Genomic DNA, 26,931 nt, shown 5'->3' with positions numbered 1-26,931 from the left:
TACTAAATTTACTCTCTAAAACCATGAGCTTTCATTCCTTTTCCAGTTGTGGATGGCACAGATGTCACTAGTGGTGTTTGTATGTCGCTGCCATTTATACGTGATGCATTTCCAAATCTGGAAGGTTTTGTGAGCTGGAGTAAAGCCTGTGTGTGTGTGTGTGTGTGTGTGTGTGTGTGTGTGTGTGTGTGTGTGTGTGTGTGTGTGTGTGTGAAATCCCACCCCCCACCCCAATGGATATTGTTGTCTTTTATTCTATTTTTCTTTATCAGTCTAAAAGAAAGACTTAAAAGGTCCCCTCCATTTGACTTCTTTTGTAGGGGTGTGTGGGAAAAATCTCTGGTCAGTCAATGCGGCCACCTGCAGGCCCTTTATCCATAAGGACAGGCTAGCAAGACAACTGGTGTCGTGCCCGCATGTCCACAAGCAGAGACGAGGTATGTACAAATGGCACAAGCACTCTGGTGCTCTTAAGAACGGAAGTGCAGAATTAGCTGACAGGGCAGCATGCAGTTCACCAGAAATCCCTGACAGCATCACATCCTGTCATTAACAGTGTTCTCTGCCTCTAATGCAACAACATGGTCGGCCACAGGATATAATATGACAGGATGATCAGAGCTCATCGCATCACTTCCTCTCCAGTTGATGAGTGATTACTTCTCCTACTTTGACTTTGCGGCGTCAGACATCTATTAGGTTTTCAACTGTTTGCCCAATTTTCTACTTCATGGCTCATTTCTTCATTTCAAAGCTACCTGATTTCCAGACTTAGATTTCCAGACTTTATGACAGCTCGCTGGAAAGAGTAGGATCAGGCAAGGTCAACATTCATACCTGTGCTTGTGTAGAAATCAGGTCATAGAAAAATGTCACTAAAAACAACGCTCAATGTAGTTTACTCATCTAAATTGAATTAATTACACTGCAAAAAACCACATGTGGCACGCACCTGGAGAGCAGCCCTTGCTCTGTGCTGTGAAATTAGAATCTGAAAGTGTTTGAAATTTTCTCTTAAAACTTTAAATTTAGGAATCCTGAGGCAGCATGGCCTTGGGGCTTGAAGAAGGTACTGCTCCTCGTGTGTTTGCCTGTCATGCGCAAACTGCCTCATTTGATTTTATCCCCTTTGCTTGTCTCATTGACTTCACCTCTTCAAGTTTGGAGACATCAAATGACTCAGCTGGGGTCCTGTGTATTGATTTACTTTGTCAAGTGTGAAATCTCCTAATGGTAGTTGGAAAGTGACTGTTGAAAGTGCGTTCTTTTAAACATCAAATTTGAAACGCACTGGTGGCTAATAACTGATCAACCGTTATGAAACAAAACATGCAAGATTTGATTCCTCCCTTCAAACCGTGTCAGTTATGGATACCTGTCATGGATGCTATGGGTTGTCATATGGTATCTTTGTCAACTACAGCACTAGTTTACTAGTTTACTATTTTAAGGGATTTGAGTTTCACTTGGAAGATTTCCTCTTAAATTAGATGAGTCATTCCTGTTTCCTCTGTTCTTCACATAAGCAATGGAAATGATTAAGCTTTTTTTTCCCGTAAAGTATGTCTTTTATTTTTAACTTTCTGGCCATATGGCTGTGAAGCCACTAGAGTCAACAGTTCTTTGCTGGGTCATCAGTTTAGTGGTGCGTCGCACAGTGTACACGGTGGCAACCACTGGTGTCCACAAATGACATGCTGACAGTCACCCTGAAATCTCCCAACCCCTGTACATCTGTATGCATTTGTGTATGTTCTCACTGTCCCCCTGCTGCTGCATTTCAGTAACCAAAATTTTAGGAGAGCAATAAGTCCACAAATTAGTCTCCCTACCAGGTTTTAGGCTTTGGGCACCTGCAATAACATAAGAGAGGCACAGCTGTTATATTCATATCACAAAGTTGTTTGACCATTGTTGATTCTCATATGACTGAGGGGTGATGTGGAGAAGGGCGTAGTGGGTGGAGACCCTGACCCTTAGCTTAACTCCCCTCTGTAATTAGGTAGCTTGGTCAAGGTACGGGTCTTAATGGAGGGCCACTCCCACACTCCAAATCAAAGGGTTGGGTGACCACACACACACACACGTATTTTATAGACAAACACACACAGAAAAGCATGTATGTAACCCATGCACATTGACTTTGTTTGCTTTTGCTCTCTCTTATGGCTCAAATGTTTAGTAAAGACTGTAACCAGAGACATGTATCTAAGTTTCACTGGGTGTGTTTTACACAGCTGGGTCAGGCTGGAGTTATGTAATTTTCAACTCCAGTGCAGACTGTCACGAGATATCTATCTGTCCATCTTTCCAAACTCTTCCACACTTTTTCCTTTCTCCACTGTTCCCATTTAACTGAAAAACTACACTCCATATTCCTATAAAACTGTCAGCAGGGACATGAAGCAAGCACACACCTTTTTTACTCTCATTTTAGTCTGTGGTATATACAGAAACTACAGCAGGATGTGGTTAAGGATGAGAAAGTTTAGTCTTCACAGGCTGAGGGAACCTGTAATCTGCTTTCACATACTTGTAGAACATTCCAGGGGAGCAGCTCTGTAACCCTCCATCTTTGCTATGAGTCGTGTCCCATAGCAAAGAGAAGGCCCCTTAACCTCAACCCTTTTCCTATCCTCTTGGCCTTCCTTTCAACTGCCCATTCCTGTGTGGTTTTCCGCTCCCACCTCGGCCTATTCTGGGACGTGTTCTTCCCTAAGCTCTACTTAGCTAGGTCGCCAATTTCACAAAGCAAATGAAATGGTCTATGCGCTAAATACATGTTTATGAAATTCCCGAACTTACTGTAGCATTCCTGAAGCAGGCCAACACCAAGGGGAGAATTCCAGAGGGAGGAATTATTCTGGGCTGGGTTGGCCAAAACCTGGCGGGTTATTTCTTTGCAAGTGTAGAGATCTGTGCATTTGTTAGAAATTATTCCCAACAATTTAATTGATATTGATACCATTCATGACTTACGGACCCAAATCTTTTCTCAGTGCCAAAGAGTATTAGTCTAGTATTTACATTATATTTAGTCTTCTTCTCAAAAACACACATTTGTACCTTATCAGCCATAATAACATCTTTGTTGCCTTTCTCCTTCTTGAGTGTGGTTCAAGTCTGAATCACTGTCCACATCACTGCCTTTTTCAGTAATTCAAAATAGGTCTGTTGTTGTGCTGACTGACGCTCATTTCAGATCCTTATCAGAGTTTTTGTACATGGCGTTAACAATGGCACTTTCATCTTCAGCCAGAAGTAAAGCCACAGAAAAAATGTGAAGAAAATAGCAACAAGTGTGGATAAGAGTGACGTAGCTGTACAGGTAGTAGTAACTCAACTTTCAGAAATAACAACGTCAAATGACCCAATTTCTCACTGGAGAAAAAAGTCATGCTCAACTCAGCTAATGAGGTGACTAATTGATGTGGGTGGTGATTTGCTTTAACAAGTTCATGGACAGGAGCAGCACTTTAGCTTTTTTTTTTTTTTTTCTGTGTGTTTGTGTGTGTGTGTGTGTGCTGGGTCCAACTATAAAGTTTAATTGGCTGCTTCCACTTATGTAAATAAAGGGTTCATACTCAGTGTCCACATTTTTTAGACTTTTAGAGTTTGTTGTCCTAAAACTTGTGGGAAAAAGCAGTGTGTCGTGGGTTTCCCCACCAGATTTCCCCTAATTAGTTCCTGTTGGATTTTTGAATTATGCCAATAACAGCTTCTCAGTGTTTCACATTTTGTCCTGCCATTTCAATCACACTGCTTAATATCTCAGCTTGATGATGTACAGTATTAGCTTTCAGCTTGTATTACTTGCATGTGTTGCTCAGAAAATCATAAAGAGTGTTGATTTGTAGCGACCTCTTGTGCAGTTTTTTATTTTTGTTTATTTTTGTTGTTCTGAATTAAGGGAAGACAAAGCTGTTGCAGGAGTGGAAGTGACCTCTGCTTACAAACAATTCTGGTTATTTTGTTTGTATTTTTTTTAGACTTGTCTGGTTAATATATCGACCGTTTTACAGTTCACTGATTAAAACTTAAAAGCACCACTGATTTATGTTGTTGTCCATGTTGCAGTATTGATTAGATAATTGTACTAAGGAATGGTTATGCAGCTGCTCTTAGCCAGAGGCGAGTTCATGGATCTTGTGACACAGTAATCCAATTAACCATTTAGCTACATGCCTATGCATACCCACAACCCAGTTAGTGTCTCCTTCAGTCACTCACTGACACACAAACACATACACACACACACACACAACTTGAGGATGTATTCAAAGGTGGCACTGACCTTCATTTAATTTGTGAATTCTTCCTTAACTTCTGAAGTGAGCCCTTTGGCCTCTACTTCCTAATCCGCTTGACCATTCGTGACCTGTATTTTCAGGGGTTACGTACAGATGGATGACAAAACAATGACAAATCCACATTAAGTGGCAAAGTACAGTTTTGAAGGCTCTCAGTCTCACATGTCCCTTCACCTGATTAAGATCTGAAGAATGTCCAGGCCGTGGAATATGATTTCCCAGATATCCTCTGAAAGCACCTGTATTTGTTTCTACACTCATTCATTCATCTTTTTCCTGTAGTTTGTGACTTATAATAATATAATAATCAGTGCGAAGAAATGGTTAATTAGTTAAATATAGCACTGGTGTGGAAGGTTGTTCTTGTGAATTTCAATGGATGCAGAGTGAAGTCATAGTTGCAGCCAAGTGTGCTGTGGCCTGGTCAGTGTTGTTTTGGAATTCAGACATTTCTTCATCGAGCCAAAGAATCCCATGAAAGCCTCATCATCCTTGCTGACTTCTAATGGGGGATCAGAGGACAATGGGGTCAATGAGTACAGTACACTGTACAGTGGCTGTTAAAGTTCATTTTCCTCTCTCTGTGGGTGGTGGGGGTGGAGGGCAGCTGTCAGCTTTTACGAGCCTCGTGCCTCGGAAAAAATGAGTTCCAATCCCCTATCCAAAACGCTAATGAGAAGCACACACGGGAGGGGGGAGGGGGTGGTCACCGTGGAGGGGTGGTTGTCCATGATGGATGACAGAAGAAGAAACAGAAATGTCTGCCTCTTTGCATCCTCGCCCTGCCATGACCTCAAATGCCTCGGAGAAGAGCAACAAACACATGCCTCCCTCAGCATTCCTCAGGAAAACAGTGTAGAGACATAAAAGAGGGAAAAAGACAGACGCTAAGATAGAGTCTAAAAAAACCTCCTGAGCTGCGGTGTCAGTATTTATACATCCAGCACCTAATGAATTATTGAGCCACAACATGCACAGGAAGCCATACAGTTACTGTATTGTGTGTGTGTGTGTGTGTGTGTGTGTGTGTGTGTGTGTGTGTGTGTGTGTGTGTGTGTGTGTGTGTGTAAGTGTGTAAGATGTTGTAACAGAGCCAAACTATGGCAGATTGGATCTCAGTATAAGACTAATTAGTCAGAGCTTACACACCATTATCTAAAGTATAAACAGTACTTACGAAGTCATACAATACACTTCCAGCACCAGCATATAATAACAGATACAAGTGTGTGCCAAGTGGGAAGCTGTGGCTGGTTATAAACCACTACGTGCGTCTGTGCATCATATCTTGCTATTCTCATCAGTGTGTTGGATCACATTTCAGAGACACAAAGAGAGACTGTTCTCTTATGTAATATTTCCTCTCTTTATAGCTTCACTCCCCCTACGCTCTCCCATTTGTCGTTCTCTCCTTCTCCTGCGCCAACCACCTGAATGTTGTAAACGTGATGGGAAGTGATGCGTCTCTGTGCGTCCGGCTGCTGGATTTGGAGAATGGTCTGCAGGGCGGGCACGGAGTCTTGAATGACCTCCATTATTTCCACATAAAACAGCTTCACAGTGCTCTGTATATGTTGTATAAGTAGGCTGCAGCTCCCATCATGACATCTTCACGCTTAATGGACAAGAGCTATGCTGTTTTCTTTGGGTGACTGTGGCAGAGGATGGAGGGTGAGGGGGCAGTCGTCTGGGCTTTGAAGCAAAGTGCCACCTGTTGTTTCATGTGGTTTCTCAAGCTGTAGGGTGAGATGGACCCCTGGAGGGTGAAGAAGCATGGCACGGGGGTGGAGTGGAACTTAAATTGAATGAATCTGATTAATGTGGCAACAATAAACAAATAAGGTTTGGGCAAAATTCAGGATAAACGTGAAGTACATACACGAGAGACAGATTACTGACGAGGAAGAAAGAGAAACAATTACTTTATCTTAAGGGTCTGTAAATTCCAATTTATTTCCAAGTAATCGAAACAGAGAGTGATCACTTGGTACATGTATTTCTATTGTTATCATGATTGTAAAATTTGTCCATTGAGAAGTGCAAAGGGATATGTTTGCTTCATATGCTCATTACTGTCTTGGTCAGGTTCTTTATGCTAATAAACTAAAATATGAAGTTGGCTTTGACCCCGTTCATTAGTTATGAATGAGTATTCCAGTCCTTTTCATTTTAAATCGCTGTATTTCCTAATCCTGGTGCATGTACTCCTTTGCAGGTGAATCCACATATCTGGATGACCACGGACCCCCTGCTCCAAGAGTAAGTTTCCCTCTGTCTCTCAATGTCATGTACCATTTCTCCTCGTTTGACCCTATTTTTTTTCCTTTTTTTTTTTTGTCCTGACCTCCCTGTCTCTGATGTGCTGCCCCGTGTTTCCAAGCCAGTTCATTCCATTCAGGATAAGGGTTAGGTCTGTGTGAGGGTGCTGCATGTAAACTCACTCTAAATACCAACTAGACCTGGCTTCAGTGCTACAGTAATGCTCTGAACACAGTCTCTCTCACACACACACACACACACACACACAGTGCTGACACAGGGGCCTTGTATTCATCCAGCTGCCATGTCTGCATGACTATCTCTCCTCTGTGCTCCCTCTTTCTCTCCCTGCCAACTGCTTTCTTCCTCCGTCTGCCCCTTGTTCATTATCTAGTTCTTTAATCGGTCACCGCCTCATTTTCACCTCATTCCTCACAACTCTTCATCATTTTTACTCCTTTTCAATTTTTAGTGATGGAGTTATTGATTTTTATTTTATTTTTTTTTTACTTTGGCACACAGCTAACCTGAGACTTGATCTAGTTTGGTCACAGGTTTGTTTGTGGCTGACATGAGCAGCTGTTTTGATTCAGTGAGGTCACATGTGGGCTTTGTTTGTGAGTTATGTGTTTACTTTGAAAAGCCTGTTCTGGCCACAAAGCCAGACCAGGCAGCCACAGAGCTTGTTTCATACAGATAACAGTGACGGGTTATTTATATGAAGGAAACTGTGGAGACATTGTTGGAATTTGTCAGCACTTTTATTTTTCAGGGAAAATATAAATAATTTTAATAAAGAAATAATCTGAAACAAACCTTTATTATTCACTTACAGCAGACTCACAAGGCCAGTTTACTGTTTGCTATTCAGTCTCTAAATTGTAGGTAGGAGGCCAAGCTTGTAATATTATAGTGCTTGCTAAAATTTAATGTAAATTAAGGCTCATAAATCTAAATTGGTTTCCATTCCCGGTTGAGGATAAAGTTGAGCGTGTAGCAGCTTGACTGTGTCCTGAGGCAATTGATTCTGAATATTTACATTATACAAACACAGAAGCTCTGGAATTCATTTTGACACAGAAAAGTGGGATTCTAATGGAAAGGAAACGTCTCCAAGAAGCTTAGGGGAGTGATAAAAATGAATTCACTTAATGGTTATTTCTTTAGGTTCTGAATGTTGTTAAGCAATTAAAGAACTGTTATTATATGTCAGAAGCAGCCATTACCAGAGATGTACTCTATGTACTAAATCTGAGCAGTGAATATTGACTCCTTTGCCCCAGGTTTCAGGTAAAATGAATGTAAATTATTATTGAGACACTAGAAGTCGACATCAAGTAAAGATTGAAAGTTAGCAAAGATGTAAATAGAACATTACCAGCCACTGAAAATGAATGTGATTTTAAGATGGGATAATTAATAAATAATACAGCGATTTACATACAATTTCAATTTTTTGCTGTGAAAAGCATGACTACCTATTGTGTCATAATGTGTTATGTTGGTAGATTTATAAACATGCATTTAAATGCAGAAAACTGTTGTTATTTTTTGTTGTTACTTTATGTTTTGGTTGACCCCTGACCCCCAGAGATATAACTGAAATGAACTTACCGCTTATTTCTGGAACCCCATCACGTTCTCTAAGTTTGAAATCAATAAACTATTCTGCCTCTCCTGCCTTTCACTCTGGCTCTGTGACATGAAATTTGACTGCAGCTGTCTTTTGCAACCACGGTAGCTTCAGAGGCTTTTCTAACTACATACTGCCTCCATTTTCACAGACCAGGCTGACAGTGATTATACATTAGCTGCTAACTCTGATTGATTCCATATCTGTCGTCATCTCATCTCCCAGACGGATGATGCTGATGCCATGTCAGCGGCGAGCACTGCATCAGCCACATCTCTCATTATCTTTTTGTTGACATCCCACTGCAATGAGATTCAGCAGAGGTTGGTCGCATTACAGCATGTGCGCGCAGAAGGATGGGGATTCTGGTAAATGTAGGGAAAGATTAAAAATGGAGCTGAAAGCTCAATGTAAATGAGAGTGCATGGAAAAACCACGCAGCTCTCAGAATAGCGTTATGAGTTTTTATGTGTATGGAAGCACGGCAAGAATGTCTACACTTTTACACATTCACAAAATGTGTAAATATCATTTTATAGAGCACATTTTCCAACATGTTTTTCCTAATTCCCTTATTGCACTAAATCCAAAACAGAACAGTTTATAGCCACCATATATTCTATTCTTTAGAGGAAGCTGAGATGTCTTTGGAGAGTCTGTAAAGAAGTGAGTGGCGATAGATAAGCTCTGCTGATGTTGTGAGCTGATATTTTCCATATATAATGAAATCACAAGACAAAATCAAAGACATTTTCACTCTGAAACATTCTAATGTACAAGCTAATGTCCATAAAAGCATGACAGATTATTGGATATTGAACAAAAGCGTTTCACTCTCCATTTGTCACACACATATCATGTTTCTGCATTTCTACAAGTGTAAAACATTAGTTTTAGATTAGGCAGTTTCCCATTTCCTCTCAGCAACTGAAAATCAATTCATCGTAAATCGCAAAAACATACTGTACTGCCACTGCTTTGATCATGGAATGTCTCTGTCTCTGGTTCGGAGTGGAGATGAATGGATAGATAATTAATGAAAGGAAATGCTGAGAATATCCACTGTGCATTGACTGAAACCTTACCATGCGGATCTCCACTCAGTGTGGGATGAGCAGTTGACAGTGGAGAGCAATGAACCCGAAGTAGAGCTTAACTAAAACCAGCAAAGCAGTATTTCCCAAAAGCAGAGTGCAGGTTAGATGAATGAGTGTGTGTGCGGTGGTCCTGATATGTGGTAAACCATGGACATGTTGTCAAATCTTGCTGTTAGATGATTGAAGTTGACATTTAGCAGAGTTCAGTTCATTCTCTGCAGAGACGGCTGGTCAGGCCACGAGACAGAGACGATATTTTGCGTATGTTTGTTGAGCTCATGTCATATCTGAAAATGTTGCAAAACAGCGTGACGCCTTTGGAGGTTTTGGTGCAAGTATGTGTGTGTGTGTGTGTGTGGGCAGGGACCTCGAAAAGACTCTAAGAGGAGCGAAAGTAGAAGAGAGAGAGCGTGAGAGAGAGGAAAGGTGCAGGGCTCCTCTATCACCTCAGTGTCTGCTTGATATTGGCTCGAATGCGCCAGAGCTGTAAATACCACAACAACAGCCAGACTCATGGGAGGAGGAGCGCCCAGATCAGACACAGAGGAAAACAGTGCTGTTACATAATAATTTGACTGGAAACCGACTATTGACAAAATCCCTCACTGGCAGACACTGCAAACCTTTCTCACAGCGAGCATCATAAACCGAGGCGCTACAGAGCGGGAGCGACAATAGCACAAGCTGAAAAGGTTGCCCTTTCAGTGCTGTCAATGCCGACGGGAGATTTGGACTCTTGACGGCATCTCTGATGTTTTTCTTGTATTATACAACACCAGGCTGTTAGAGGTCTGACAGTCATTTGTCATCATATCAGTGGGGGATGTTGCCCTGCAAAACACTGCATGTATTTCATCTGCCTCATTATTGTGATAAGCTCAGAAGTCTGTAGTTACTTGGCAAACACTGAGGAATGCTGGACTGCTGTCCAAGAGAACCTTCTCCCATCAGCTTGAGATCTTTTCCCAAAACTGAGTGAAATTGCAACCACTGACCATGATTTTGTGTTTGTTTTTAAACACCACCAATTTTTTATCTATAAAATTACTTTGATCTATGAGAGAGCACAGATTTCCAGTACACCCTCCTCCCTCCTGGGGCAAATGTACCTGTGCATCCCGTTTTCATATTGTGTCAAGCCAGTTCATCTCTAATGACACCCAGGGTAAAACCACCACGGCTCTGGGAAAAACAAGCAGGAAGTGAGATTGAGGGAAAATGCAGACAGTGATGACCTGTGAGCAGACTGATACTGATACCCTTCTTCCCTTCAGTTTGTCTTCCAAATAGTTCATCCTCCTCACTCTCTCTGTCCTCCGTCTTCGCTCTCCATCCTGTTGTTGCTTTCCCTGTCTTTCCACTGGATTCTGGCAAACATTCAGAGAGGCCTTCTCGGTTTTTGCTGAGCCTGTTCTTGCTGTTCTTGGGTGGGACAGGACAAAATAAGTCTGTGTGTGTGTGTGTGTGTGTGTGTGTGTGTGTTTGTGTGTCCATGCTGAGCCGTGGTGTGGAAACTACTAGCAGAGCTAAAGATCACTGAGATTAACTAAAGATGAGTAATAGTTTCATCACAGCAGAGAGAGAAACAAGCAGGTGAGGGCTCAGATACGTCATGAGCCAGTCAGTCATTCAGTCACCTACAAAACTATCCTAATTGTTCATAAACTAGCCACCTCATTATCCAGTAAACTAGTTAATTCAGTCAGTCAGACTTACGTCCAAACACACTGTCTCTCAAATATCCAGAAACCCCCTGGGAAAAGTACAATCACCATTCCAGACTGGGAATGCCAACAAGAATTTATCACTGCTGCATTTTCCCCCATCTGATTTACAGGAAGGCTTCACTTGAAGAGAGGAGGGGAAAAAGTTTTCAAGGCAACAACAGAAGTGATCTGTCTTTGTTTTTTTGAGGTAGATCTCTATCATGTTTTAGAGAAATCTTCCAGATGTCTTTTAAGTAACCCATCTTCCTCTCTTCCATTCCTCCTTTAATTCCTTTAACTGCCCCTTGTTTTCTTTCACTCTTAATCTCACTGGTAAATTTGCTTGGATAGCCTTCATTCTTAAGGGGCCATTTGTTTAAACTTAGTAGGCCCTTGGAGATAATTGCATAATTAGTGCATTCTTGAGTCTCATATTGAATATTCATGTCAGCCACAACCTCTTCCTTCCTACAAGCAAACTTATGGTAACAAATCTGTTTTTACTCACTCACATCCACTTTATCTGAGGGTCTGAATCATGGTTGAGCTTCTTGTTTAATTGGTGACTCATGATGTGTGTGTGCGCGCGTGCGTGTGTGTGTGTGTGTGTGTGTGTGTGTGTGTGTGTGTGTGTGTGTGTGTGTGACACTAAAAATTTGCATCAATATCACTTTACAGAGAAGTCACTGAGTGTCTGACTCACGGAGTTGAAGGGAGGAATAAGTATATGAGCAGGGAACATGATACTGGCATTTCTGTGCTCAGTCTTTGTGTTTGTGTGTTTTGTTGCTGAGAGGGAATATGTTGCAGGGTCAACTGAGTCCAGCCCCAGGGAAAGTAGGTGTGGGAAACAGAGGCCAAAGGTTGGAAAAAGAGGCAGCAGTGTTTGATGAATTTCCTCAGTTTTTGTCCTCTTTGTATCACTTTTCACACTTTTCACACACGCAAAACAATCCTGCTCCTCAAAAATGTGCTAAGACACATATCAGTAAAATTTGTATAAAAATATCTTATTATACTTGTAAACAACATGTTCTTTAATATCAGTGATATTACACCGTGAAAAAGTACTAATGTATCAATAGTTCATTTTCATTTCGTTTCAATTCATTTTTCACTCCCTTTATTGCCTCCGTATCAGCAACTTATGGTGGTGATATGGTGATTATGTTTCTGGGTTGTACATCCATCCGTCCCATTCTCCACTGGGACCTTGCGTCAGTCCCACTCTTGTGAACACCTTGAGGGAATGTCTTCAAATTTGGCTTCATTTAACCTCAAGGATAATAAAAATACACTTAATACCTTTTATTAAATTCCTTCAAAGTCTTCACTACATCACTACATATATTATATAAGTTCTGACAGACAGGATGTAAACTGTATAAAAAAAAGTAATATAAGTTAATTAATTTAACTCAATTTTATTTTATTTAGGAAATTTAGCATATATATATATATATATATATATATATCATGTATTTAATCAAATCTAATAATGTAATTATTTTAATTAATTTAACATTTTTTTTGGTATTTTAATTTAATTAAATTTATTTTAATGAATGTAATGCAATGCAATATAATTAAGTCGATTAGTAATTTAACTAATCTACCATTTGGGTAGATGATCAGCAAGTCCATTTGTTGTGTACCACTCCTATATTTTCTTTCCCAACATTTCCTATTTTCACTGTCACTGTTGATTAATTTAATACAATTAAATTATTTTCAGTCAATTTTATTCATATTACTAATTTAATTTCACTCAATTATTTTAATTCATTACATTTAAAAATGAATTAATAAAAATTCATTTATAATGTAAATTTAACTCAATGTAATTTAATTAAGTAAATTTTATTTTATTTTATTTATTTTTTAAATGAATGCCTTTTATTGAATATCCAAATCTGGACAGACATGGTCGTGAACTGCATCTTGACTGATTGAATTAGGCATACAACCGCAAGCCAATAATTCTAGTTCTTTATTTTTCTGTTCATGTGTTTGTTTTTATGTGTGTGTCTGTAGGTGCTCCCGTTCCCCAGCCAGGTGGTTTATAACCGCGTGGGGAAGTGTGGCAGCAGGACAGTGGTCATCTTACTGAGGTTACTGGCTGAGAAACACCAGTTCAACTTGGTCTCCTCTGACATCCACAATAAAACACGCCTCACGAAACATGAACAGGTAAGGTAAATGAGATGATGGTGCAGGGCTGGATATAAAGGTTTAATCAATGCAAGGTCGTTTGTATGATCTTTTGTCATTAATCCTTGTAGTGATTGACATGTAAATGAGTTAATCCATGTTAACTTTACAGCTCATTCCATAGAAAACTACCAATGGCAAAGGGCTTTTGTTTATTTGATCATTTTCATTGCCCACAGTTACAGTTGCTTTGACCATTTCAAACATTTTTTACATGAGGTATTCAAAGCAGAAATGTATATCTGACATAGTGATACAGGGGAGGCAACAGCTGACAGAGGAAAACCTAAATTCAGAAAATGTGTTTTTATGGTTACGAAAACAGTCTCTACCAAGTTTAATTCAGCATCTGTAAGGGAGCTTTTGAACATGTACTTTGTTCATCAGCTAATGGAATTTGCCTAGATCCTGGAAATGTTTGGGCCCCTGTGGGACCCAGTGGTCTTCATATAACACTTCTAAAGCCAGTGCTTTATGCATTCGTCATCTGTATATAAATAAAATGAAGTTCAGGAAGACCTAAATTCATTTATTTTATCCTTTCATTCAAAGCAGCTGGCTGTTGTCAAATCCTTAGGGAAACAGTGTCCCAACTGAAGGTAACACTTAAGGGAAAAAACTTAATTGATTTGTATTGTGCACTTAACTATGTGGTCACAGTGAACACAACAGCAGCGGGCGCTCATTCGGTGTTTGTTTTCCTTCTAGTGTGAAAAAAAGGCCGAAGGATGGTGAAGCTGCTTTTATTATTTCTTGGAATATCTCGAGGACATGAGGGTTGGCTTTACAGAAGGAAAACTGCTTTCGTTTAAAAAACCGCAGCCTTTTGAGACACTAAGAAGTGCTGGCCTGTGCCCGTGGGATTTCCAATGCAAATGCTAATATGCATAAAGCATATCTAAATGGCACTCATTTTAGCAATTGAACACACATAATCTTTCTCTTCTGACTCTTTCCACTAAACCCAGAGATGTTTTATTTTCATGACATAAACAAATAAATTGTGCAAAGAAACGGTTTTCCAACTGCATTAGGAAAGGATTCATTGGGCACTGTGTGTTTTGATGCAAACATGACTTCAAGTTGTAGTTCCAAAACAAGCCTAGTTTTGGCAGGATATAGCTGACCAGATGATTTGGGTTCAGGCTCCTGTGAGAGCAACTAACAACTGTATTGAAGTGTTGTTGAAAAACAATCCAGTGGAGTAATGTGTATTCAGGACTTTTAGTTACGTAAAAGTGCCAACACCACAGTGTAGACATACTCTGTGTCTAGTAAATGTTTTAAAGTTAAATTTACTTGCCTGTAGGTAGCGGTTCAGAAGTATTAACAGAAAAATGCTAACAAATATTAAAAGTAAAAGTACTCATAATCTGCAATGGCCCATTTTAGACTTTGAGATTATTATATGGTATAGTAATTTCCCTAAAACAATCTTCTTCTCCCCCTTTAATGTATTGTGTTTTTGTGTTTTATTACTTGGGCAAATGAATTGGATTATTATTACTGTTTTTTTGACACCAATGCAGAATTTTAAAAGTTGTAGTTTGTTGAGGAAAAAGGTGGTTTTAACTACATTTTATTATACATAATATTGATTAGTATAATGAAAATACAATATCTCCTTCTGACATTATACTTTAGTATAATGTCTTTACCTCCAAACTGTGCTTAAATACAGGACTTAATGTAACCTCTGACATTTCCTGTTGAGGGTAGAAGCCAGGGGAATTTCCTAGCTGAGTTATTTCCAATAGAACTGATTGAAGAAATATTTTGATTACTCAGAACCAATGTGAGGCCAGGCTTCCTCATAAACACTTTTGCCACTGACACTTCCCATGAATGCAACATCTTCCTTAGTCATCTGGGTAAGAAAGCGTTGCCTTATTGCACCAATGACTCACATCCTCACATGACACTATTGACAGGAATAAGCTGCCGCTGAACATTTGTGAATGGTAAGCAGATGCTAAATATGTATAACCATTACTGACCGATTTGATGTAAATGTTTAAAGTCAATATTGAAACAGCTACTTGTTTACCCATTCATCAAACCCTGAAATACCGGCTGCACACAGAGTGGCAGAGCACCATTAGACTCATTAATTTTCTGGACATAAAACATCTCTGTGAATGGTTTCTAGCAATGTTTCTCAGGAAGAGTGTGTGCATTCCAGTGTCTGTGCAAGGCGGGGGTCTGTTTTAGAGTGGATGTCTGTGCTTGTGTTTTTGTGTGATTCTGTAAAGTGCGTCCCCATCTTTGTGTGTTTATTTGCATGTGTAGTCTTGTGTGTTGTTGACTTATGCAGATGCAGACGCACATCGCCTAAGTTTAGAGATGCTGGTCTCATCAGTTGTGGTTCTGGCTCAGGAGTGCAGCTTTTGGACCATCTTCCTCCTGGCTCTCCCAGTAGTCTGCTAATGGGTTTGCCCAAGGTTGATGCCTTGTTCGTGGGCTGCCAAAAAATGAAGGTGCCTTATTTGTCTGGAACTTTGCAGAGCCTCTGCAGATTTGAGGCATATAGCATAGTAACCCATCTGTCCCTTTCAGCACCGGGGGACCAGGCTTAGTGGGAGAGGGAGGTTTAAGACATTTCCTGGAGAAAAAAAAAAAAAAAAGAGAGACTTCCTTGAAAACCTCCAGAAAAAGAAATACAGCATCTTTATTGTGTGTATGTCTGTTTTTATGTGGGATCCTGTTTCCTCTCTTTTACTGTACCAAAAATGTTAACCAGCAGACAGATGCTCTACAGCCCTGAGCCTTGTGTATCTGCATCATTTAGCCACAGATCCACAAACACCAAGAGGCGTCTGGCCCCAGTACAAGCAGGACTGTAAATAGTAATTCCCTAGTAGCGTCTCAACAGCTACACTCAAAGGAACAGTTTGCTTTTGGTCACTTACTGAAAATTGGATTGGAATTGGTGCTAGAAAAAGTTGAAATTTTGGTTGGAAGTGGCTGCTTAAACTTTGGGTTTTTTTTTTTTTTTGCAGACTGAGGATATTAATTTTGATGTAAAGCTCTCACTTCCTGTGTAAAAGAACTCTTTGAACAGATACATGAATTATGTATGGGCGGTTGCTGTAATATCTAAAATGATCCTCTACTGCGAGTGTTGATTGTTCAGGCTCATATTGATTTTTGAATGTGAGACACAGAGACAAATTGAACTGAGTTGAATGCAGGGCAGCAGTCAAAGCTTTCTGTGGTTTTGGCTCTTCCCTTGATGAACCCTGTGAGGACGCCACGGGGGCTCAGGAAGGACGGGAGTGGGGGTCGGGGAGGTTGCAGGTATGCTTGGAATCTCAGACTGTCCTCCACTTTCCCTCTGTCTCCCTGCAGTTCTCCCTGGTAAATGAGAGGGGTGTCTGGCCAGACACACCAGAGGGGTGGGTCAGAAAACACACACACACACACACACACACACACACACACACACACACACAAGCTCACCAAATGTGCCAAATGTGTTCAGGGTCTGCACATCAACCTGGGTGTGGGGGAGGGGACATGAGGGGTTAGCTCTGGGCTAATTGGTCTGGACTAACGGTCAAGGGGGGGCAGTTTGCTCAAAATAAACTTGTTTTTAATGCTGAATTGAAATGGATTAATAGAGACAGAGAGTGTGGAGCTGAGCAGAGACACAGCGAAGTGAAATAAATTCTACAGCGCTAATGAAAGTTTTAAAATTGATACTTTATAGAAGGAGTCACCCGCAGAAAGTGGAAGCGGAGTGAGTGGAAATGTACTGAGTTTATAGAGAAGAGGGAGAGTGTGAAGCCCAAATCTGACTGGGGCCTCAGATTAACTGCCCTGTGTACATAAACAAGTATACATATTACTGTTGCTGTCCAAATAGTCTTGCTATGACGTAACAGGTGCCTGTACATAGTTTATAAGAGCAGCACATTCAGACGGTTCCTCAGATCAATGCCGTTTGCCAGAGAGGGCTGTATATAAAGAGTGATTCAGTCCGTAAAGACAGGACACGACAGAATATGGCCTTTATAGTAGAGTCAGGTATGAAGGAAACTAGCCTCATTTTTTCTAGTAAGATTGACAGCAATGAGAAAGAGGTTATGGTGCTTATACAGTAGTAATCTTTGATTTGAGAAAATAAGCAGATGCCTGGGATTTTAAAGATGCAGTTTGCAGGTGACAATTTTCAGCAGGGACTTTATTTATTCTTCTTTCTTTTTTTTATTATTCTTTGCCTCTTTGATTTATTCTTGGTGTCAAGAGCCATGTGAAATGAAAAGAAGTAAAAGGAAATAAAGAAAAATTATTGCCATGTCTGCTGGTTTGTGTAGAGAACAGCCACTTTTCCAAGCTTTCGAAATGACAGATTAGTTTAATCAATCCTTCTGTTTTCTCACAATCAGCTTGCTACTGCCTGTCTCCTCTGAATAACCAGACTCTCTCTCTCTCTCTCTCTCTTGGTGTTTGCAGAATCTGTTTTCATGGAGTGCTTTATTGATAGTGTTTTGGCTCCAGCCAGAATGGAAAGAATAACTTGCCAAGCACTCACCCGAGAAATGATCCAGTTACAATTGTCCCCTGTGATGCATAATTCACATATAAGTTCATCCACTGTGTTTCCAGTGTGGAGAATTTTTTAAGTGTGTGTAGGTGGTGTCCTCTTTTGCTCTCGCAGCTTTGGGGAAGTTTCTCAATTTCTCCAGAGTTCATTTTCAGTACACTGATCTGAAAGATAAAGGTTTTGTGACCACAGGTCTTTCCTGTAGAAGGTAGAAATTGAGAAATACTGAACACAAAAAAATAAGACACCTGGCATTGAATGTCCAAAAAAATGGAGTGGATGCCACACGAGTGGACCTTTGAAAGTATTATTGCATTATCATCTTGCTGAAGGTCCCTTACTATTTTAATATTCCTCCCACTTTCCTGCATCCTGCATCAAGCCAGATGTCCCCACTCCACAGGTCCCTACTCCCACACCTCCGCCTTCCAACAATATCATCAATGATTACAGCAAACACAGAATATTGTTTAATGTGAGGTGCCATGCACAAGCATTTTATTATGTGGTTGGCTGGAAGGTTCTGGCTGCTCTGACCACCAATGGCAGCGTCCCCTTCTATGTAATCTGGATTTTCAGAGCCTTTACAAAATGAGGTGTCCCTCACACAGCTGCTGCTGAAGCCTCCTCTTCCTCTGTCTCTCCACGTGTATGCCTCCTTTTTCCCTTCTCTCCAGCTTTGTTCTGTCCTTGGCCAGGGTAGCAGAGAGACTCATTGAATTCCCCATGTGTAGTCTCAGCTGCTGTTCATTATTTATTAGTGCTTGCCTATTAAAATCTACATTTTTTAACTAATCATGTACAAGATTATTTTTATTCTGCCCTGTTCTTCTTACATTATTCCTGCCTGTCGTTTGGCGCAATGTGTGCAGCGGGGACAGAGCACACACCCATCACTGTGGAGAAATGGTTTCAATTCACATTAGCAGCACCTGTGGCTTGGCTTCTGATTAGCACAATGGGTATTGCTTGTTGATGGGAAGCCAGTGAGGGATCGGGTCATTGTCTCTGCAGTGCTGATGCTTTTTTGTTGGTTGAGGTTTCGTCGATGTGGGGCTTGGGATGCTGGGGAATAGGACGAAACAAACTGGACCGTCGTGTATTCTTACTGGCAGAAGACAAGAAGCAGCTGGCAACAACATGGCGGTAGCAGTGGCACGTGGCTGTCTACATCCTCCCCAGGGCAGCAGTGGAGTTAGCTGGGACAAGGACCACAGAACAGTGTAATAAGTCATTCTAAATTAGGGAGATAAAAAGGAACATTTAATATAACATGAAAAAAGACAAATGGGTCTCACATGATATACAAACTTTTGGAAAACTTTTTAAACTCTTAATGAATTCATGGACTAGTTCCTTGACTATTACCCTTGTGGGCATTCCCGAAAGGCCTGGGATGTCTGACACTTCCAGCACTTGGCCTGTTCTACCTTGTGTAGTCTGGCAGAAACACTTCGGTATTTTCAGTTGAATAAATCTGTTTTCTTAATGTCCAGATATTTGAGATTTGGTCAATTTCACACATGAAGAGTAAGTTGATACATTGTAGATTGTCTGATAACCAATCCAGTATGTACAATATGTGATAGTAAATCTCTTATAGCTCTTATTTATATATATATGAACCTATTGTTTAAACCTATTGTCAAGTTCGTGACAAGACGGGCATGACTCTGAATCATTACTCTGTGTTTTTGTTATTTTAAAATTATACCTTCTGTCTGCTCCACTGATGCAGAGACATAACTTTAATTGTCACATATTTCTTACTGTACATGCGTGACTGAGATAACTGGATCTCACATACATAATTATTCCATTATGGAGCTATTTATGTGAGGAATAACTAGGAATTAGGGTTCAGTTGCATGGCCTCCAGTCAAAGAGCTCATGTGAGGGACTTGCACTGAACTGTACACGGCACCACTGTGATATCTCATGTTTGTTTTGGCTACTGTTAGCCCGTCTCTCCATGCAGACCTAGAAAGCCTTTGGGATGTGTTGTTTTGTCTTGTTTTTTTTTTTGTTTTTTTTTTTTTTCTGCAGAGGAAGAAAGAAACTTGGAATAACAGCTTTAGAAATGTTGGCTTTCCTGTGTATGACGTGGCCGAAGGGAAACTAGAACTATGGTGATGAATATTGTCAGATGAACAAAACAATGACATTACTTCATGCAGTTGTGCAGTCCAGGCAGAGATTCGAACTGTGGTGAGGTCAATTTGCAATGGGGGATTATATGAATCAAATTAAGGTGGACCTACAGCTGCATAAATCTATAGCCAAAGTATCGTTTCATCCCTGGTAACATGCTCATTTCAAACATTCAACCTCAGGCTCTATATTCTTGTTTACATTTGACAACACCTGAAGATGCTCTTTGTTCTTTCTTTGTATTGGGTTCATTAGGAAGTCTCCATCAGCATAAGGCAGACCCGCTCTCTGTTTTAAGTCTTGCATATGGTTTTTGCTATCTTCTGTTAATGTAATAAGTGTTAGATTTCTACCATGACTTTATGCATTGACAGTTAGAATTGGATCTCCACGCGTCTCAGTTGGTTGCACAAATCTTTGGTAGATGCTGTTTTACTCTCATTAATTCTGTGAGTCAAATTAACTGTGTGTGTGTGTTTGTTTTTTTTTTAGGTGGATCTCATGAAGAACATCAGTAATATCCCTCAGCCATTCCTTTATACACGGCATGTCCACTTCCTCAACTTCACCAGGTACAGCAAATACGTTAACTTGTATTTGTTTCATTCCATATGTCGTTTCAGACGGGCAGCACGTGTTAACTTGTATTTTTTATTTCTCTCTGTCAGGTTCAGGATAGAGCAGCCGGTCTATATCAACATAATCCGGGACCCCATCAACCGGTTCCTCTCAAACTACTTCTTCCGTCGCTTTGGTGACTGGAGGGGCGAGCAGAACCACCTCATCCGCACTCCTGGGATGAAGGATGATGAGAGATACCTGGTGAGGCCTTTGTTTTCAGGCAGCAGTTGATTCATGTTTCTTCCTTGTGGAAAAAGATACTAATAATTTGCCAATGATATGAGTCTGCTCAATACATAAGTGGGACATGCACCACCTTTCATTAAGGATAACTGAATACTGTATGTCTCTGCTTGAGAGAAAGTGTAGACACATTCTGTGCAGGTACATGGGGCTTGTTGATTGATTAGCTGTAGTTTGGTGGCCAAAGCTTTGCATCAGCCTCGGAGTATGGTGAGGGGTTGGTTCAGGACAAATCCAGTCAATCAATTACTCAATCAATTTCATTTAAAGTGCAGAATCACAATGTGGCATGGTGGCTTTGCTACCAGAGAGAATACACTGGAAAAAAACATACACCAAACAAATGAAATAATAAAAATAAAAAATAAAACAACCACCTTAAAAACATCAGCGTTAAGGATGTTTGATTATAATAAAAATGACAGTAAAAATAATTCACTGTCAGTAGGTGTGGTTTGGGCTCATTTTCTTTTTATTCAAAGCTGTGCATCCTTCACTGTTACATATTTTTTATTTGTGGTAAGGAGAAATGACAAGGTCTCACCAAATGCCAATGTGCAGAACTGATGAATAGATTTACTCTGGCAAGTCCGATGTTCTTTTTTACAGTTCTTAAAGAAATCAATTTTAAATATTAATTTGAGCAATTTTTCCCACTGATAAATGTTGAGGATTGAATTCACATAACTAAACAATATGGCCCTAGCTATAGCAAATACACGGCACTTGTAATTAAGCTACAGCTTTAAAATGTGGCTTCTGGGGAGGCACCACATTTGGTTGCCGTGTTGTGACCCCAAGAGAACCAGTGCCCGATGCAAGGAACTTTATAACAATATTATTTCAAGAGTCAAGCATATACTGAATCTTTTAGCCTTCTTCCCCTCTATCTGCCTTTCATCTCAGTCTTAGTGCCCACAAGCCAATTTATTCTCATATGGACATTAGCTAAATCAATGCCACGGATGTTTATGGTTTGAAATACTAATGCGTTTGCAGTATTTGACAGAGCTGCACAGTCATTTTATGACTGAGTCACTGGCTTGCCAATAACGGTACTTTGAATTTGTATCTGTTTTGGCTCCAGTCCAACTGCTTTCATAACCTAAAGCTCAGTTGAGACATGAATTGAAATGTTATATACTAATTTCTTAGTCTGGTATGACCTTGATGTACATTATAATTATGGAGGAATGTATAAAAAGGAGTATTTGGAGCACAGAGAAGCAGTAATGATCCTGGTTGTTGTACTTTGTTGTATAAACACGCTGATGTTTGATCCTCCAGAAAAGAATCGCAACCAGAAAATAATCCTGCTGACACGCTTTTTTTGTGTGTTTTCATCCATTCATTCATTCATTAAATAACTGATAAATAGCACATAGTGTGTCAGCTAGATCACTGAAATCTCTGTATCTGTGTTTGTTGTTATCTTGAGACAAACATTAACTTCCTAAATGCTAATATATAAGTAGCAGAGAATTTCTTGAGTACAGAAATATATTAAAACCACATTCTACTCTCTTTGAAGATGTTCTACACGTGGTGTTGCTGGAGGGAGAAAGGCAAATTGTAAGGACATGGCAGCCTGATGCCAACCCAATATTTAAATCTTATTATGATTCCAATTAGAGACCCGATTTAGTATAACCACATCAGAAACTTGGTATCCTACATCTGCCTTGCAGAGTTGTTTACCCCTGTAGCACCATAATAAAGGCAGTGCATCTCACATTTTACAGTTCTTGCCATTTGGAGGCGTACTTTAATTTCCGAGTTGCCATTTTTTGATCTCTGTGTGAGTTTTACACTGTGGAGGAGCCACTTAAATACAGTTTGAGTACAGGTTCATACAGTACAGTTGGCAGAGGAGTGATGGGTTTAATGTAGGATTGGAATTCCCCTTAAGTAAAACAAACAGCTACATGCTGAACTAGGAGAAAATAGGCAAAAATATCAAATATTGTAGCACTAAAAAGAGATCAGGGCAATAATTCTATCAACACCTGGTCCAGATTTAATGGCAAATTAATATCCAGGCACAAACACAGGTACATTCCTATGGTCCTCTGTACTGCCAGAGACTCTGAGAGCTCAGAAGGCCATGTCTGCAGCCATATTCAGAGGCTAACAGGAGGAGTGAATGTCATTCTGGCTTGAGTCTGACTGGGTGTAATTAAGTATTGCACTGCTTTCCCTGGAGTTTTGGACCATGTGAGTTGAGTTATTAAAGTATGCAGACCACGGGGGCCCCTTGCTACAGTTAAAGGGGAGAGGGAGGGCTATGTGGCTGTAGACTGACTTACCTGTGTGTATGTGTGTGTGTGTGTGTGTGTGTGTGTTCACTCTCCTGTACTTATGAGGACCAAATGCTCTAGACAGGGTTAAAAACTGGCTGAAAGCTTCCAAAGTAATGGCATTTTGTTGTACTTTAGGTAGTTAGAAAATGTGATGTGATATTTTCCCCTTGAGTCACTAAAGTGTATTGTAAGTTTTGCCTTCTTCCCCATCACTTTTATTTAACTCAATCTACCACAATCTAGAACTCACTCTGGAAATATCTACAACTTTGATTTTGCTGCATACCAAATGCATAGACGTCATGTCACTGCATTGGCATAGTGTCTCTCAGATGGCACCATAGCTGAAAAGACATATTTTCAGTGGTGCTGGATTTGCTTTCTCTTCTTACTGCTTTACATTGCTGTTGCTGGTATTATTTCTTTGTACTGACTGTGCTCAATAGCAACTACAAAAACCTAGCTTACCTCATCAGCAAAAACAGCTTGCAGTTATTTGATAAATCATATCTCTAAACAGTAGCTGCAAGCACGTGCCATGCTAGCATTGGTAGAGTTATACAACTGCTTGAAACTGTATATACCCAAAAATGTACTGAACGTCCCCAAAAAACACTATCGCTGGCAAAAGGATGAATTTAGGAATCAGCATTTAGAGTCACAGACAGACACAGGCTGATGTGTGGTGTAAATATTAAGGAGTTTGACGTATACCTTTTACGTAGATTAGGTTTAAGGATTAAAGATTAAACTTTATGTGGAAATTGTGAAGAGAGTCCAGCTTTCAGATTCTGTGAGATGGAAGCAGCTGTCCACACACATCCAAGGGTTCGAGAGGGTTAGTGGGACTCACTCCACCAGACAGATCAGCAACCCAAAGCAATAAGACTTCAGCACTTATCCTCAGCAACACTTTCGATGTTAAAATCCAAAATAAGGCTTAAGTTTCTGTGTCTTGTGTGGAGACCTTAGGTCCAGATTTTAGGCCAGGAGATGAGTGTCCTCACAAGCATAGCACTTCAAATACATGTGTGTGTATCAGCATGTGTGTCCTGCTATGTCAACACTCATGAGTTCAGACTAGTCTTGGATATATCCCCTGCCTGGTGTGTATTAGACCTGCCAGCCCTGCGCTGGGTGGATATGGGGGGTGTCAATGAAAGAACACTGTCAGTTTGCTAGCGCGGGCCGAGGGAACCTGATGCACGTGTTACTGAGACATTCCTGTGGTCGGCTTGGATTTTCCGTCAGTCCCCACACCCCTTTTTACACTCACATACACTACACTATACAAAGGCATGCACTGGACACTTGAACGCAGAGTGTACTGAGTATATTCTCACACAGGACTGAGCACATGCGTGGACTGTCACTTAAGACCTGAATTATTTTTATTTGGGATGGAAGTGGGTTTTAAAAAGACAACTCAGATTGATCTGGCCAGATTATTTTAGCTACTGTATAGAGTTCAGTATATATATATTTGCCTTACCAGGAAGTAACATGTGTGCATTGGTGTGCATTCATACACATGCGAATACACATGCAACTACATGCATCCGTGAAGTAATGCAGTGCCTCTACTGAACCCGATGAACACAGATGAGTTCTCACGGTTCAAAAATACTGGTCCGATCAGGTGAGATTCCCACGGCAAGTGAAGATCATCTGCTCTCTGTCTTTGCAATGACACATACACACACTTTAACAAATAAGTGCACACAAAATAAGAAAGGCTTTCCTGGCATCAACCATGCCCTAGCATGCACTGATATTAGACACACTGAGGTGGTGTACCTGTCGCAGAGTTTATTGCCTAAGGTGAAACCGAGACAAGCTTGACTGGTTGCATAATTGGGTCTTGACAAAGTAGCAATATATATGTTTGTTTTTTTTTAAATTATTAATGTGACTGTGAGGTTACGCAACTTTGCATCCCCCCCCCCCAGTTTTTTTAGCATCTCTTGTCTTACTCTTTTGGTTTTACGGCCCTAAGCTGTAGTGTTCGGTTCACTTTCACCTCTTTCATCAGTGTAGCTTTGGGTTGCAGCAGCCAGTTGTCTTCAATGCAAAAAAAAACTAAAAAGAAAAAAAAACCCTGTATGCTACCTGTCCAGCACCAAATGACAGAAAAAGGTAACAAGCATGGAGGAACATTTTAGCAGCTAAAGACAAAAACAAAAAAAGGATATTGAATGTTGGACTTGAATTCATCAACATGACTCGAACGATACTGTTGCTCAATAACTGCTGGATGTGGAACTGCTCGCTAACATGTTCAAAGGGTCAATTTGAAAGCCAAAAATATGTCATTGTTGTGTTTACAACTTGTCCTCCACTGCCCCCGAGTGGCCAAGAAATTTGTTATTGCAGGTTTGAATATGATCTGACCGAGGTCTACTACTCCCATGCTTTCTGATGGAAACCAAGTCAAACTGTCCCATGGGAAAGGTTTACATCATCAAATACTCCTGATTTAATTCATGCACACAGTCCATTCAGTGAAACAGGAGGCCGTTGTAGAGATTAGGGCCTATTTTGCTACAGTTTCTGTGACTGCTCAGTTGGCCTAATCCACACTGAGAATAGGAACAATGAGCCTGAGTGTGCACACAGGAACTCTCTTTAAAATACTAATGGGGCTTTCTTAAGAAACTGTGTATTGTCTGTCCACCGTGTGTGTGCGTATTTGATTGGACGTAGTTGTATATAAATGAGTTGTGGCTGGATTCCCAGAGGTCCTCTAAATGTAGAGGCATAAGGGCCCTGTATCAAGTGTCAGAGAAAAGCAGAGGAGGGACCTTCTGGCTATAAGCCATGTGTGTCGAGGAATGGCGTCACATGTGTCACTTCCTGTCCGCCTTTCTCTGTTTCTTTGACTTCGGCTGTCACTTGTTTATTCACACATTTTCTGTTTCTAATTTGGCCCGTAATGATTTTCTTGGAAGCTTTAGTGCAGTGCTGCATTAGGCAGAAAAAGCCATTCGAATTCCATTCCCAGTGTCTATTTATTAGCATGGCAAGTTTAGAGTGTGTATGTGAAATGTACTGTAACTGTTGTATTTTAGTTCAGGTATCTTTGCATGTTGCTTATAGTTTCTCACACAGAATATGCTGCCAAAATGTTAGTATTGTATTGTATCTTTTGAGATAATGTAGGCAGCAGGACAGGGAGATGTACTCATAATTGATTACACCAGATGCACTGACACTGCCATTCTTTAAATAATGAAACACAAGAAGAACCACAAATTGTTCCTATAAATTATGAATCAAAGAAAAGCGGGGCAAACTTATCACAAGTCCGGACACGACCCGTACACTAACAACAGCACAATGGTGAACTGTTTTCTAAAGGTTCCTCTGGGGTTTTGTTGTGGTTTCTTTGAAGAGCTTTCCAGTGGTTTGCTTCACTGATCACCAATAAGTCCTGTTCGCCATGCATAGTACAGCTCAGAGTAGTCTGTCATATAGTTCAAACAAACCCCGCAGCCACTCGATGAATCAGAGATACAATTGTACCACATTGCTCAGCTGCAAGGAAAGAATAACTGACCAAGTGCATAATTTATGTCATCCCGGTTTATGTATGCAGACATCTGTGCAGACCTTCACACTCACCCTGTCATTGCTACCTCAGAAGGAGCTTGAGAAACATGTATAGTCATCCTGGTCTATCGGTTTTTGTCGCCAACTGTCTCAAAGATCAAAAATTGCATCAAAACAGACTTCACATCATCATGCTATTGTTAACATGCAGCCAGAAATACATCAGAAAAAGCTTATAAAAGAGTGACTGTAACTTTACCTGTGTAACTGTCTAGAAGGAACACAATCGTAAAGGTAATACATGT

The 26,931-nt window shown here is 40.4% G+C and overlaps 1 protein-coding gene across 2 annotated transcripts in view; it reads left to right on the top strand.

The window, feature by feature from the left end:
- The window catches only part of usta (uronyl 2-sulfotransferase a), a 51,541-nt gene that overhangs the window by 20,955 nt on the left and 3,655 nt on the right, over window positions 1-26,931 (top strand). The window contains exons 2-6 of one of the 2 annotated variants that reach the window (XM_071479311.1): window positions 321-437; window positions 6,526-6,569; window positions 13,040-13,195; window positions 20,406-20,485; window positions 20,582-20,735. In XM_071479311.1, coding sequence (XP_071335412.1) covers window positions 321-437; window positions 6,526-6,569; window positions 13,040-13,195; window positions 20,406-20,485; window positions 20,582-20,735 — 551 coding nt within the window. The remainder of the gene's footprint in view (window positions 1-320; window positions 438-6,525; window positions 6,570-13,039; window positions 13,196-20,405; window positions 20,486-20,581; window positions 20,736-26,931) is intronic. The other variant, XM_071479312.1, reaches the window with a different exon arrangement.

Source organism: Trachinotus anak, unplaced genomic scaffold, assembly GCF_046630095.1.
Source record: "Trachinotus anak isolate AG129_WGS33_773 ecotype Australia unplaced genomic scaffold, CSIRO_AGI_Tana_v1 ptg000005l, whole genome shotgun sequence".
NCBI lineage: Eukaryota > Metazoa > Chordata > Actinopteri > Carangiformes > Carangidae > Trachinotus > Trachinotus anak.
Note: the sequence above shows the minus strand (reverse complement) of the source record. Positions and strands in the feature narration are given on the sequence as shown.